Source organism: Pteropus vampyrus, unplaced genomic scaffold (assembly GCF_000151845.1).
Source record: "Pteropus vampyrus isolate Shadow unplaced genomic scaffold, Pvam_2.0 Scaffold444, whole genome shotgun sequence".
In the NCBI taxonomy this organism is placed as follows: Eukaryota; Metazoa; Chordata; class Mammalia; order Chiroptera; family Pteropodidae; genus Pteropus; species Pteropus vampyrus.
In genome coordinates, this window is record NW_011889225.1 from 1,363,850 (window position 1) to 1,380,240 (window position 16,391).

Sequence of the window (16,391 nt, forward strand, 5' to 3'; positions counted from 1 at the left end):
GATAGATACAGTTAGCATCCACAATCCAAAGCCAATCACAATCTAAACTATCTGATAAACTTTATGATAACATTTAATAAAATTTAGAGCAGTGTTTTCCAAATCAATCTATAATGTACACCAATTCATCTATATTTTCTATTAATAATCTGTCTAATTTTCTTTCATGGACACACGCACACATATACACACACAGTCATAAGCCTAACTCTTTAAAATTTAGCTTAAGAAGTTCTAATCCATTTCAATTTAGTGAAGAAGATCTTAATAGGAACAACAGAGATGGCACTAGAATAAAGACTAATGCTGACATCCAAAAACACTGAGGTACCTCATGAGCTCCAAGGGCAGCATACTGTATGCCAGGCATTATACTCAGCTTCAAAGATTTTGTAGTTAGGGAATTTTGCACTCTCTAAGATAAACATGTATAATAAAAGTTGTAAGTTTAATATACCGGCTCCTGAGTTGTTGCAAAGAAAAAAAGATGATCGGCTTTACTTGAGGTGGGGATGGGGGTGGATTAGAGAAGACTTCCCTGTGAAGATGACATATGAGATGAATCTTAAAGATGGATAGAAGTTTAATAGGTAGACAGAGAAGAAAATATATTCACGATTGTAATAAACACCATGTGCAAAGGTATGACATATTAGGATGCATCTGAAAAATTGCAGGCCTAGAGTGTGAAGGGCAGTATAAGATAAAGTTAGGAAGATAGCCAAAGACCAAATCAATGACAAACTATATATGCAAATGGTAAAGATATAAATCCATAAGCAAGAGACATTCAATATTTTTGACTGTAACCAACAATAAGAAATACATTTTCTTATATTAGTGTTTCAAATTTAGTGAAAGCCAGGGTAGATACATCAATAAGTTAATTATTACATAAAAAAGAAACCATTTCTACATATACTTAGTAGGTATTCTTCTCAAAATGTAACTGCTTATTTAATAAGAAAATAAATAAATTCTACCATTAATTTGCAAGTAGATGATAATTAATGGCATAGAACTGTTTAACACTTACTATCCCATGAAGAAATGTGGTAAAGCAGTTAAAAAACATCCAATTCCCATAATAATGCAACCAATTCCAATTATCTTTGGTCTGTGTAGTTTGGATCCAAAGTAACTCACAAATACAATCAAAATCAAATTTCCTAGAAAGAGAACAAAATTATTTTTAAATGATTCATTATAGCAAACATTGACTGAGTCTACTTTTATGTCCAGTTAATGGAAGGCCCCAGAATGAATACAAACAGAGCATAGGACATGGTATCTTCCCTCAAAGACCATGTAATTTACTTGAAAAGATGAAACTCACATTAAACCATTCACTAGAAAGTTTTATGGTATTAATAATAAGTAGAATAGGTTTCAGATACAAAAGAAAGCACTTGAATTACTTGAGAATATTAGTGAAGCAAAATTTTATTGAGGAATTTGGAGTTAACTAGATTGTTTTGGAATGGAGAAAAAAATGGAGGAAATCTTCCTGACCAGAGGGAAAGGTATTAATTTATGCATGTATTCATTCATGTCTAGCATTCATTAAATTCCAGTTAAGCAACTTCCATGGTACTAGGAGCCAGAAATATAGAAAAGAATGAACCATGATATTGGTCCTCAAGGAACTTGCATACCAGTGAAAAAAATAGAAAAATAGAGGTGCTGTTAGACCACAGAAAGAGGGAACTTAAGTTAATTAAGGGTTTCAGAAAAGTTTCCTGGAAGAAGGGCCACTTGAATTTTAATGTTGAGTATAAATTATTTAGATTAAAAAGAGAAAGAAGAGATAAATTAGTGGTTGATAGATGGTTACAGGGATGGGGAGCACGGCATAGGGAGTACAGTCAGCAGTAATGTAATGGCTATGCATATAGCCAGAGGGAAAATAGAGTAATTGGGGATCATTTCATAAATCACATAAATGTTTAACCAATGTACTGTATATATGAAAATAATTTTTTAAAATTCCAGAAAAAAATTACTGCTCTAATTAAAAAGCATTACAAAATAATCAGGGGAAATAATTGGAAAGTATTTAAACATAATTTAAAAATAAAAATAAAGAAATTTTTATGAAATTAAAAGAAAGGCAGGCAGGAGAAGAGCATTCCAAGTGGAGGGAGTCAAACCATTCTGTTCCATCAGGGGCCACAAGTATAATAACAAACAGAAAACAATCAATAATTATTGAACATTTGATGGGAAAAAAAATAGCTTGAAATAAAAACCCCAAAATGTACCAGTAGATTAAGTAACCCATGAAGAAACAGTTAAATAAGGAAACTAAAAAAAGGGGAAACTTAAAAAATATCCAGTTAGTATCTCTAGAGGTATAAGGGTATCCATAAAATAATACTGGCAGACTAAAAATAATAATAATAAAGCATTGTTAGCAATTAAAAATATCATAGAAATAATGTAAATATTGGGACCTGATATGATAAGATGTAAGATGGCTTCAAAGAATATTTATAGAACATAAGGACAAAAAGATAGAATTTTAGAAAGAAAAACTAACTGGAATAAAATAGCCAGAAAATTTAATGTTCACTTTATATATGTTCCAGAAAAAATAAAAAAGAAAATAGAGAGAAAGAAACAAATTAAAAATAAATAATTAAATTCCCTGAACTAGAAGAAGTCTCAATCTTTCGGATGAAAATATCTGCATTTCTCCAGCATAAATAATGTAAAAGAGACAGTCCTAGATATATGCTGATAAAATTTCTAAAATTTAAGGATAAAGCATAAATTCTTATCAGCGCATGACAATGATACTTGTAATGATTTTTCATATACAACATTAGGTGTTATAAAACAGTGGATAAATGTTTTAAATGTTCTGATAAAAAAAGAGTTTGTACTTTTAATTACATACTCAAATTATTACTTAAATATAATAGTAAAATAAACAGAGTTTCCAACAAGTAAGTGCTCAGAAAATATGTCTGGAAAAAAATAACCACTGGAAGATACACTTCAGAAAATTTAAATATGAAACTTAAAGTCATAAAATTCAAGAAACAGTGGTAAGCAAAGAAACCGGTAAAACCTATAACCATGTCCAAATAATTGCTGTTAAATAGCTACAAGGTTTAACAAATATTAAGGATCAATTTCTCAATAAAGGACATATATAGTAAATTAGATTTAAAGCTAATAACAGTCTAATACTAAAATTCTAGATGGTTTCATTAAACTAGGGAGGTGAAAAATTAAAGGATATTTAGGGTGCAATATCCTCTGAATCATGAAAAGGCAGGATTCATAACAAAAGGGTAGATGGGGCTTGCTTTATACAATTATTTTTTGAATACTCAATATCTAAATATATTTTAAATAAAGCTAAAAGAAAAAGTACTTGTAGAAATTATTTATAATTTATTCAAAAGACATAAGTTGTTAGTCTTTTTCAGTTACCAAATAGTGAAAAAAACACAAAGAAAAATGAGCATAGGTAATGAGCTACCAATTTAGAAAATAAGAGAATATAATGTTCAATAATTATATAAAACCTCATTATTATTGGAGATATTCAAATTAAAATGAAGACAACAAAGCAGCATATTCAGTGTTCTAAAAAAAAAGACTTTTAACCCCAAATTTTATACCCATTTAAACAGTAGAAACTTAACATAGGTTGCTCCTCTCTCTTCAAATCACTAGAATCATAATCCTCTTTACAACCATTTTTTTACACTAAGAAATCTTGAAGGAGGGAAGGTAAAGTCCTGCAAAGTATTTGTTTGCAAGTAATGAGATTGTGTAGATCAGGGTTTTTCAACCTCTGCACTGTTGACATTCTGGAATGTATAATTCTTTGTTGTGGGGGCTGTCCTGTGCATTGTAGAATGTTTAGCAGCATCCCTGACCTCCACTGTTAAGTGCCATTAGCAGCCCTTTTCCTCTCAGTTATGACAACCAAAAATGTCTCCAGATATTGTCAACTTGCCCCTGGTAGCAAATTTACCTCTGGCTGAGAACAGGTAGCGTAGAGCACATATGAACAGTTATAACCTGTGCAAATTGGGTTACTAAGTAAAAATCAAAGTAGAAATAGAAATTACCAATTTCAAAGCTTCCATCGATCAAGCCAGCAACAGAAGATGATATGTCAAATCTCCTTTCTATCTGAGTGATGGAACTTTTCATAATGGCTGCACTTAGTGCCTTAGAAATAAAGCTGAATGACAGGGCTGCAAAGAACATCTAAGAAAAAGCAGAAAGAAAAGGAAAAATGCTTATAGAACTACAATGTTTATTTGTGCATAGAATTAAAATTGCTTTTCTTCTTTACTTATAACATTATTTTTATAATAAAAAACATACCTACCTTTCCTCTATGCCAATTGGTATTGCTTAATCACAACATATCAAACCATATCTATATGGGATGTAGTAAAAACAGTACTAAGAGGAAAGTTTATGGTGATAAGTGATTGTATTAAAAAATAAAGATCTCTAATTAATAACCTAAACTTACACTTCATGGACCTAGAAAAAAAAGACTAAACTAAACCCAAAGTTATCAGAAAAAAAGGAACTAATAAAGATTAGAGTAGAGATATATGAAAAAGGGAATAGGAAAAAAATCAACGAAGTTGAGTTAGATTTTTGAAGAGATCAACGAAATTGAAAAAACCCTAAACTAAATTAACTAAGTAAAAGAGAAGATTCAAATAGCTAAAATTAAAAATGAAAGAGGAAACATTACAAACGATGTCAGAGAAATAAAATGAATTAAGGGACGACTATGAACAATTATATGCCAACAAATTGGGTAAACCAGAAGAAATAGAGAAGTTACTAGAAACATAAAACCTATCAAGACTGAATCACAAATAAATAAAATGTCTAAATAGATTTAGATCTAGTGAGGAGATTGAAGCTGTAATCAAAAACTTTCCAACAAAGAAAGCCCAGGACCAGATGGCTTTATTGGAGAATTCTATCAAAAATTTAAAGAAAAAATAATTTAAATATTTTTAAAACTTTTCCAAAGATTTGAAGAGGAGGAACACTTTCAAATTCTTTGTATGAGTCCACATTATACTGATATCAAAGCCAGACAAATACATCATAAGAAAACTACAGATCAATATCCCTGATGAATATTGATGCAAAAATCCTTAACAAAATACTACCAAACAGAATCCAACAATACATTAAGAGGATTATACACTTTGACCAAGTGGAATTTATACCTGGAATGCACATGTGGTTTAACATGAAAATTGATCTTTGTGATACATTATATTAACGAAATGAAGGACAAAACCAAATGATCATGTCAATAGATGCATAAAAGCATTTGACAAAAAATTCAACATCCTTTCATGATAAAAACACTCAACAAACTAAGAATAGAAGAAACTACCTCAACATAATAAAGGCCATATATAAAAAGCCCATAGCTATCATATTCAATGGTGAAAAACTGAAAGCTTTTCCAGTACCATGTTGAACAGAAGAGGCAAGTATGTCGACCCTTGCCTCTTCTATTCAACATGGTACTGGAAGTTCTAACCAGAGTAGGTAGGCAAGAAAAATAAATAAAAGGTATGCAGACTGTAAAGGAAGAAGTAAAATTGCCTTTGCTTTCAGAGAACATGATCTTATATGTAGAAAACTCTAAAGACTTTATAAAACAAGAACTAATAAATTAATTCAGTAAAGACAGACACAGAATGCAAAAGCAACACTCAAAAGTTGCATTTCTATACAAATCAGTTGCGTGTCCATGCACTAACAACAAATTATCTGAAAAAAAAAAAATTAGAAAATCAATCTTTTAAATGGTAAAAATAAAAAAGTCTGATAATGCCAAGTGCTGGAGGAAACATTTATCCCTATTTTCTCTTATAAATTTTTGTAATCATATAAATTAGTGTGACCACTTAAATAGCAATTAAGCATTATCCTATAACATTGACATTTATATACTCTATGATCTAGAAATTTCAGTCACAGATATTGTCAAGAAAAATTCTGGGTATACCAGGAGATATGCAAGAGAATATTCATACCATCATTATTTATAATAGAAAATCCCTGATAACAATCTAAATGCCCATAGACAGTAAGAGAAATAAATTATGGTATATTCATATAATGAAATTCTATATAGCATTAAAAATGTACAAACCACTGCTATATGAGTAAAAAACAATTTTATAAACATACATATGTTTATATAACATATAAATATAAATATACAAATATATGTATACTAATTTATATAAACATATATAAATATATGTATATATTTATCGAGCTTTTGGAGATCAAGATCTGAACATCTTTGAGGGCCATTATTTTGCTTACCTATGAGTGTATTAGGTAACATGGCAAAGTGGAATGACTTTAAAAGGTTTATCCTGAATTATCCTGGTTAACCCACTGTAATTGCAGGGGTCTTTTAAATATATAAGGGAGGCGGAAGAATCAGTGTTAATGTGATGCAACATGAGAAATATTTGACCACTAGCTTTGAATAAATAAGAGAGCTATGAGTCAAGAACATCGGGCAGTCTCTGGAAGTTGGAAAAGACAAGAAAAAAGACTGTCCTCTAGAGTCTCCAAAAAGGAACACAGCCCTGACAAGTCCTTGATTTTAGTCCAATAAGACCCATTTCACAGTTCTCAACTTCAGAGCTGTAAAATTATTACAAAACTGTGATAAATTTGTATTGTTTTATGCAATGAAGGGCAAACACACACATACGTATGTGTGTGTATGTGTATCAGGTGATGGTGAATGCTATAAAAAATCAAGTTGGTAACTGAGCTATGGATAGGAAATGCTATTTTTATATGGGGTGGTCAGGGATGAGGTAATGTTTAAACAGATTTGAATGAAACGAAAGAGCAAGATATCTGGAAATATAACATTTCAGAAGCAGTAACAGTTAGTGTAAACTTTTCCAAGTCAGAATTATGCTTGGCATTTTTGAGAAATAGCAAAAAGGCTAATGTGCCTGGAGGAAAGTGAGCTGGAGGAAAACTATGGAATATTGATACTGTTGATGGTTACATAGGGGATGGTTATTCTGATGATTTCTGGAGGGGTAGTGGAAATGAAAACAGAAAGGGGGAACTTTCACTTTTGCTCTTCTATTTGATGCAAATGTATCAAAAACTTTTGTCTTGTTAAAGAATTTTCATTACAACATAGAGGTATAAGCAACCTGATATTCAGAAAGAATAAGTGCAAAGATGAAGGATATACTGGCAGGGTCTATATAATCTAGTTGATTCAGTTCAAAAATTAAGGGAAAGAGATAAGAAAGAATCAAAGAATGTTGTTATTTAAAAGTGTCTTATTTATTTGTACTTTATACATTTTTACCTACTGAGTTTGTATATGCATGTCAGTAACAACATGTGTGTATGTGTGTGCCTCTGAGAAATACTTAGCAGACCTCTAGTGTAGAATGAAGAAGACCATCAAACAGTCTACTTCTAAATTCCTGTTTATCAGAACATCTTGAGGGTACTAGTATTATGAAAATCCACAGTTACTTTAGCAATATAGAGTGAAATTGAGAGCCTGGGATTTAGAATCAGACTGCCTGAATTTGGACCTTGACTCTACCACATAGTAGTTTGAGGACCTTGGGGAAGTCATTTGAACTCTCTGTATTTAAGTTTTTTCATCTGTTAAAGGGGGATGATAGCATCTAGCTGGTAGAAATCCACTAATAAAAATAAAACACTAGACTCCTGTCTGGCATATATTGTGTTCAATAAATGTTAGCTATTATTATTACTATTATTATTGCTTCTCTGGTCTTCATTATTAGGCTGTAATTAACATACTTTATATGCACTGCTAACTTGCTAACTCCTAGCTTTTTTCTAAATATGCTACGTGAGACAGCTCCGGTAATCTTATTTGTTTCAGCCAGTTTGTTGTCACCTTGGTATACATGTGCAAACAAAATCACTTTAACCCTCAATATTTAAAAGAAGAAATAATGCAGCATATCATATTACCCCTAGACAATGGAATGCAATACAATTGCATTAACCAGTACCTTTTCCTTGTGACTGTCATTCTGTGTAAATATTATTCAAATATTTCATCAGAACAAACTTTACCAGTAATTGCTGAAAACAAACAGAATTCATGTTCCCTGCACAAAGTTAAAAGAGACCTTATGTAAGGTTACTGCAATCGAATCTGATCTCTGTGGTCTTTATTCAGGTAGATAAGATGGCGTCTGACTGAAGAAACCACAGAAAATATGAATAAAAGTCAGTCGTGATTTTTTTATTTCTTCAAGACTTTCCTATGTGGCCTTAAATTCTTTAACTTTGGTTCAGGAGCTTTCATAAGCTAGATGACTTCAGGCAAATTTCTTAATTTCCCTGAGTCTTGGTTTCTTCAACACTATGCTCAGAGTGTACTTTTTCTTATCTATGAAAATCCCAATACAGTCTATATCATTTAGAGTCTCACAATTGTGTGACAAAAGTAAGAGACAAGATTATTACTTGTACTAACTCGTATATAGAGAAATTAAATGTCTTTCTTAAGTCAGAAGCTAGATCTTTGGGCCAGGTCTTTTCACTGTTATTGCGGATCTCTTTTTTCCATCAGATGTTATTATTTAAGTTATTTAAATAAAAAATGCTGTTCTCTAAAAAAATTTAAATAGGTCAAGACTACAAAGTGATTCATAAGGCTGATTAATCTTCTCTGTTTATATGTCAAGCATGACTATTTTTATATATTACCTATTATACAACTTATTTTATTTTAAACACATTTATAATTTTTTTGGCCCATCAAGAACCAAAGAGAAGATACCAAAATATTTCTAAATTTTTAACATTAATAAACTAATAACTATCAGAAATGTCACTCAAAATATTTTTTCAGATTTGAAACATTTAAATCAAAATATAGATCATTTGGTTAATATTTTAATGTATGTTTCAGTAGAAAACTCAAATTTGAAATGTAATGTTCTTTCTAAATATGAGTTGCTGTTTCTTTAAAGAAAAGTTTCCCTTTCAATTATTTTAGTTTGGAAACATGAAACTCATTCTACCTTGAATCCACTGCAGCATCTACTTTTCCTTTTCTGCGATGGTTGTGCTTCTGCTGTCTTATTCAAATGTTGATTTTGGTCCATCCTTGAAATACAGATGTTATGTGACTGTGTTTCAATTGTTGCTGGTGTTTTGTTCAAATGATGACCTATTCGGGGAGGAAAAGAATAACTTATTTCACTTTAACAATATACATTATAGAAATAAATAAAGCCACAAAATCAATATCACTCAATTCATAAATTCACTAATATTTATTCAGGGCCTACTGCGTCCTGAGCACTGGGCCTGCTAAATGCTGGACATAAAAAAATGCACACATAGAATCTTAGCTTTAGGAGATTATAATTTAGTTAGAAAGATACATTTATGGAGAAAAAATTGAAATAGAAAATAAATAAGATTATATAGAATCACACACTAGATTAGATTTAAAAATTTTTAATTATAGAAATTAACTTTTATTTTCTACATATCTACATTATAAGATTTAAGAAGGCAAATACATATTTAATTTATCTTTATAGCTTTACAAAGTTCCAAACAATGCCTTGCACATAACAGATAGTCAAAATGGGTATAAAAATAATGTAATTATGGTGGCTTAAGAAGTTTTCATAGAACAGATATCTCTGGAACCAGGCTTGAAAAGCAGGTAAAGTTGGGATTTGTTAAGAAGAGCAAAGTGTACTTCAAGCATCTCTCAGACAGACTCTGTCCACGCTTGAGATTACTACCACCATGACCTTACTTAATTTTAATTTTGTTCATTTATTTTTGAAGAGAAAATATATGCACGTAGTTGAAAGTATGAAAGAGCAAAAAGACATGTATTAAAAATTCTTCCTCTAACCCACAACCCTAGCATCTAGTTTCTCTTCCTGAGGACTAACGCTATCAATTTTCAGTGAATCTTATCCAGAAATATAATATGCATTTTTAGTTAAATGCGTAATATTTTCCTTTGAATACAAATGGCAGGATGCCACTAACATTGTTATCTAACAAAAGATAAGTTACCTTTTTTATTAAAAAAGATAACTTATTTTTTTTATTCTGTTTTATATACTCTTGCTTTATATACTTAAGTTTATATTAATAAATGGCTCCCTCAGTTTTGTTAGGGATGCAGGGTGTTACATTGTTGATAAATATTTAGGTCGTAGCTAATTATTTTATATTAGAAAACTTTCGTAATATCTCATTTTATTTTATGTGATCAGAGCTATAGGATAAATACCCACTGGAGTTTGGAGATCAAAGTGAAAGAGGAATTTTAATTTTGAGTTATTAATCCCCCATTTTAAAGACTGGAAAAATTAGTCAATTTGTTCCTTAAGTTTGTTCTTTTATATAAATTAGTTGTTTCTTCACTGAGGTTTAGAAAATCTGTTCTTGTTTATACATATGTGCATAATACACATTTATGTATCTAAAATATCTATTTATGTATTGAAACACATAAGCATAGATATATGCTTACCAATAAGGCATTAACTATGCAATATTTAATATATATTCTATATACAGTTCATTCTCATTATTTGCAGTAGTTATGTTCTAAAATTGCTGCAAACACTGAACTAGCAAATACTGAATGTTGCTCCTAGACAGGGTTAGGTTCCTGTGTGTCTCTGGTCACAACATTTTTATCAGCTGATTAATGTCTTATGTGTGCTTCTGTTTAAAGACACTTTATTTAATTTATATTGTTAATCTAATAATGTTGCGCTACGTAACAAGCATGTGTTTAACTTCAGCACTGTATGCCTGGGAAGCATTATAACAGCAAAATCACCAATAAAAAGCACAAAAATAAAAAATATGGCACTATATAGAGTAGGAAAACATCACTTGTTCACAGTGTGAGAGCTGAAACAAGAGGGCAGAACCACATCTTGTTTGACCTCAGCTGGGAACACAGATATTGAACAACTCAAAATTTTTGCCACTTGGTGCAAGTATGTGAATGACCATGAAAGACCTGCCATACTGATTTTGGGGTTACAAATAAATTTCAGTGAGTAGGCAAATTTGCGAAAAGAATCCATAAGTAATGAGGATCAACAGTATATTTTATTCATTAATTTATTCAACAAGGATTTATTGATTCCTTACTTATAAAGACCATGAATATATACAATGTATATTTAATAAATGTGTAAATATAGAAATGATAAATATCTGAAGATATTACCACTTTTGTATACGTGAGTGTATATAAGCACACATATGAATGCAGAAACCCACACCTATATACATGTAAGTGAATCTCAGTTATGTTATTCTACTTTTTGCCTGTGCTCCATACATGCCTGCATCTGTGTAGTTACTGAGTAGAGTGGAGGGAAAAATCAGTAGTTTGGTGGTCTCAAAGTCATAAGCTGCCTTTTGATAAATTTTATATGTTTTTTTTTTTTAATGAATATCTCTTTCTGTATCATCCCTCAGGATTTAAATGTTAGAAAATCATTTTTTACCACTTAATCTTATAATTGTAAATCTTTATGAATGATTTGCAAAGTGGATAGTCACCCTTTAGCTTTAATGGTTTGTTTTTTGTTTTTTGTTTTTGGCCATTGAACCAATATTCTTGAAGACTATTATGTCACCACTCTTAGCCTTGTTTATTGCAACTGATTAAATTATGATTATCCTGTCTCTCAGCCTTCTCTCTGTCCTATACATACATGTATCCTCAGAATCTTTCAGAGGTCCCTTGTACCATACAAAATAATATTCACACTTCCTACTTGAGATTCTTCACAAACTGAAACCAACACTTGTTTTCAGTCTCATTTCTCAATACACCTAAACACATCTTCAGTCATATGGAACCAATGTCTCCAGAAAAAACTCTCAGCTCCCTATATGTGTCCTCTCAATCTATAATGTTCTTTCTCATCTCTTGGTTGTAATGCTGCTCCAAGTCACCTCTCTTAGATGTTTTCCCAGTTACCCTCAATTAAAATAACCTCTCCCACACTGCTGCTTCACTGGGGAATATACCTTGTAATATATTATTACTCTTCTTGTATTTTCACAGCTTTCCCAGACAGACTATTCTATACTTCTCTCCTAGATATTGGGAAAAATATCCAGAAAAAATATTGGAAATGAAAGCACTTGTTTTCTCATTTCTGAGAAAGATTAAATTGTAACAAGTAACTACAAAGTAATTAGAAAGTTAGATTATCCATATAGGCTTGACTCTAAACACCACACTTTTACTTCACCATGGCACTTTAAGCCTGACTTAGAGACATTTCACATAGTTATCTCTGGACATATTTTTTTTTTCTCAGAATTCTAAACAAATGACATATAAATGAATTTTTGAGGACTCAGTATGTTTATAAGACAGGACCACAGGCATTCAGATGGAGCATTGCTCCTCTTCCCTGAGCAGCACAACCCCGTTCTGCCTAATTTGATTGGGATGGAGTGGAGGGCAGATTCTCACCGGCCTCTGTTCATCTGTTAAGGCTTTTATTATTTGAAGGATCACAGAAAAGCAGTACAAACAAGTGACCCATTTTCTACCATGTCCTTGTGGAACTGAGGAGGGGAAAAGGGAAAATGGCACTTACTAACTTCTTCGCCCTCTTGTAGGGACACCTTCCCCCATCCTCCACCTTACTTTGACAATAACAATCGTCTTACAAGGGTAGCTACCTTTCTGAATGGGAGAAGGGAACTAACATTTATTGAGTCTTTAGTTTGTATGAGGAACTGTGCTAAGCAGATTTTTTTTTCATTTGATGAGATGAAATTACCTAGAAAAATCTTTCTCTTCCCTCACCTTGAGTCAAACTTGAGTTGAAAAAAGGAAACTAGAGGTGGGAAAGCAACTTTGAGAGACATCCTATTTCTTGATGTTTGCCAGCTAATTCTCCACTCCAAATTATCCAGTTAAGATAGAATCAAAGAAATAGGGAGTAAATCTCATTATTCTATGTAGTTAGTGAAAATAATTGCCTAGTAGCATATTTTGGAAGGTAACCAGAGGTTCACTTTTTCAGACTTGTTGTTGAGAAAGTAGTAAGAACTGGATTTCAAACTATTTTTAAATTATGAATGTCTGATTTTCTGTATTTTATTTTTAAACATATATAAACCTGTGGTTCATCTATCTCTAGAAGGGATATTTAATAGGTTTTAAGATCTTAGAACATAAATGTGTAGAAGAAACAGGCAAAAAATGTGTAATATTTATCATGTCCATCAAAATATTTTGTCCTTGAAATTTGTGGAATGTTCTCACATAGAAGAAACATTGAAATTAGAGAATCTCAAAGATTCTTACCTGGACTTAGAATCCTACAGCAGCAGCAAGTCCATCTCTTTGTTGTTAAAGACTTTAAGTAGTTGTTTTATTAGTTTTTTTTTTTAAATCAGTCCAATAATGATTAACCATCAGGTCATTGTCTTAGGCAACTAGAAAAAAATTAACTAGCTATTCTAAGAGTCTGTTCCAGACTCCTATCTTAAAAGTTATATTTGTCAGAATATAAAATATTTTTCTGTTAAAGTTTAATTATTAAACTTTATTTCTGAGAATAACTTGTATTTGTTTACTTAACTAAACTGCATAACATTTTTTTCTTTAAATATAAAAATATAACATATTATCCAAGATATTTAAAACTCTTCCAAATTCAAGGAATTTTTTAAAATGTGTCTACAGGGTACTTTAGCACTCAAAAAATAGAGTACACTCTTTTTACTTGATACCGAGGGGCAGTGCTAATATGATGTGAGTGGATATTAGATGCCCCATATGGAATTAAAGCACTACTTCATTACAATATAGATCTTCCAAGTGACAACATTTTTAAAAAATGGCAAAAGTCAAGACTACTTTGCGTGATAGATTCCTTACATTGAAACCTAAAGAAAGACCAGTCACATAATTTTTTTCTATCGACTTGGTTTTTAGAGAAGTGGGGATCTTGAACCAACCGAAAGTTTTCTTGAGGAGAGGTTAAGTTTTATTTGTTCATTCATTCATTCACTCAGTCAGTCAAACATTTTTGACTTTCTACTATACCTCTATCCTCAGACATTGGGCTCTGTTCTGGCGGTATACTAATGTAGATTAGATTCAAACTCTTCTCCTCTCAAATGAACAAAAATGTATATTTGTCATATTATATATGTTGCTATTCAATACATACTATTAAATAGAGAACACATACATAACAGCTATTATATAGGGCTATTATATAGAGAGCCATGTGAATACACACACACATAATGTAAGGATGCACATGTAAAAACATTGTTACCCCTTATCATTTCTGAAGGACAATTTTTGATAGAACTTCAGCAATATGTATTTAAGTTTTATTTCTGTTATTTGATAAATCAGTTCTGTTCTGGTTTATTCTAGAAAGCATTGACATCATGGGAAGAAACAGAGAGTGTAGGGAGGGAGAAGGGTTAGGAAATTCTTAATTTCCCAATTAAAAGGAACTGAGAAATGTAAACCTGGGACTAGGAAGATTAGGGCCCTGGCTCCCAAACAGTCCTCCGCTGAATCAGAATCTATGACAGTCCTGCCCACACCTAGGAGAATCCGATTCAGTTGAGCAAAAAAAAAAAAATTATGCTTTTTTTTTTTTAAATAAGCCCTTCATTTAATTTTTAGGCAATGCCAAATTTCAAGTTCCAGTAGCAGAACTAGAGAATATTTTCAGTTGCTTTTGGATTTCCCTTTCTTTCAAAGTGGAAACACAGTTTAGGCGTTCCTGTGTTAGTGATTTTCTCTCCAAATTTCTATTCCACCAAGGCACATCACATCATTAGAGAAAACTATATAGAAAGAATGAAGGTAGAATAGCACAAATGAACTGAAGATCTTTCTAATCCCTAAACCAAAGCTACCTGGTGAGATTCTAGAGTATTTTCAGAGGCCAAAGAGCATTTTCCGTGACCTCTCTTCTGCCACGACTGTTTAAGTAATGAGATTGTCTTTTGCGACTTGTGAAAGAAAACGAGTGATCAGAGGAAAGGAGTTGCAACAGTTATTTCAAGATCAATATTATGCTAACATCCATGGGTCAAGAGTATTGCAAAATTTGTTTTAAAAAAATACTGATCTTTACTTTAGAGATAATTATCACAGCTCTGATGACATATCATGTTCTTTGAAGTCTGATCAAATTTGATGCCAATTTGTCTCTGCTACTTGCTGACAGTATTGACTTAAGCAGGTTATTTAAACTTTCTGAGCAACAATATCCTCATCTATAAAATAGAAAGACAATACTTGGGGTAACGATTAAATAATGTATGTAAAGAGCTTTACCCAGTGCCTAATACATTATAGATTCAATACCTAATATCATTGTATGACCTCTGTGTATTATAAATATTTAAAGCAATTAATTCATATCAAGCGAACAAAAATAAAATCTCTAAGACTGGTATCCAGATGTTTTTTCCAATAGTTTTTATTCCTGGAGTTCTCAGAGGGGTGCCACAAGCATGCTTCAAGAGAGAGCCTTCAGACTCAAAGAGATCTGTTACTACCTGCCCAACATACCTCCCTTGGCGGTGGTCAAGAGGCAGCTCCAGGAGGCTATTTGCCTCTACCCACTGATGCTAAGCCCCGGCATCATCATGATGACTTTTATTATAACTGTCTTCTCTCTTATGTTAGTCACCACCACAAGAAAATAAGAATTCTCTAATTGCTCTCATCGCCTCCAATGTGATCCCCACACGCCTGTTTTTGCCCCTCACCTTCTATTCCTCTCCCAGTTCTGAACTAAGATCCTTCTCTTGAGCCTTTTGGAACTCATGGTTAATTAATCACAAGTAGAATTACCTTTATCTTTAGCCTTGTCTCTAAATTTCTTTTACTTTACCTAGTTGCTCTAACTTAAATCTGGTCCCTCCCTAAAAAGAGTACCTCCCCTGCTGTCACGATCAATGCGGGCTGCGTCATTCTCCATTTTGCATTATTGCTCCACACCAGATTGTCTAGTTTCTAACCCACCTTCCCATTTTCACATTCTCTTTCCTCAGAATCCATAATTTTGAATCTCATATCCAAAAACACTATTATTTATCCTTCTTTTGGAATCATCTACCAGCAGAAGTCACTTATTCTTTGACAATTTTAGCCTTTGATTCAAAGCTAATCTCTCAAAATAGTACTGCTATGATAATTATTGGTGTTTCAATGACCATGAAGGGAATCCTTATAGTTCTGTTGCTTCTTAGTTTTTTATACTTTTCTCCTCCAATGATCTTGCTTCTGCTCATTCCAGTGGACATATCCTAAACCTTGTCACACCCAAAACTAC

At 31.9% G+C, this 16,391-nt stretch overlaps 1 protein-coding gene across 2 annotated transcripts in view; it reads right to left on the reverse strand.

The window, feature by feature from the left end:
* The window catches only part of SLCO1B3 (solute carrier organic anion transporter family member 1B3), a 37,340-nt gene extending 23,907 nt beyond the window's left edge, over positions 1 to 13,433 (reverse strand). For both annotated transcript variants that reach the window (XM_023524097.1, XM_023524096.1), the window contains exons 1-4: positions 13,385 to 13,433; positions 9,078 to 9,226; positions 4,089 to 4,230; positions 1,037 to 1,169 (exon numbers count right to left, since the gene is read on the reverse strand). In XM_023524097.1, the coding sequence (XP_023379865.1) occupies positions 1,037 to 1,169; positions 4,089 to 4,230; positions 9,078 to 9,161 (359 nt within the window). In that variant the 5' untranslated portion in view covers positions 9,162 to 9,226; positions 13,385 to 13,433. The remainder of the gene's footprint in view (positions 1 to 1,036; positions 1,170 to 4,088; positions 4,231 to 9,077; positions 9,227 to 13,384) is intronic.
* Between the last annotated feature and the right edge of the window lie 2,958 nt (positions 13,434 to 16,391).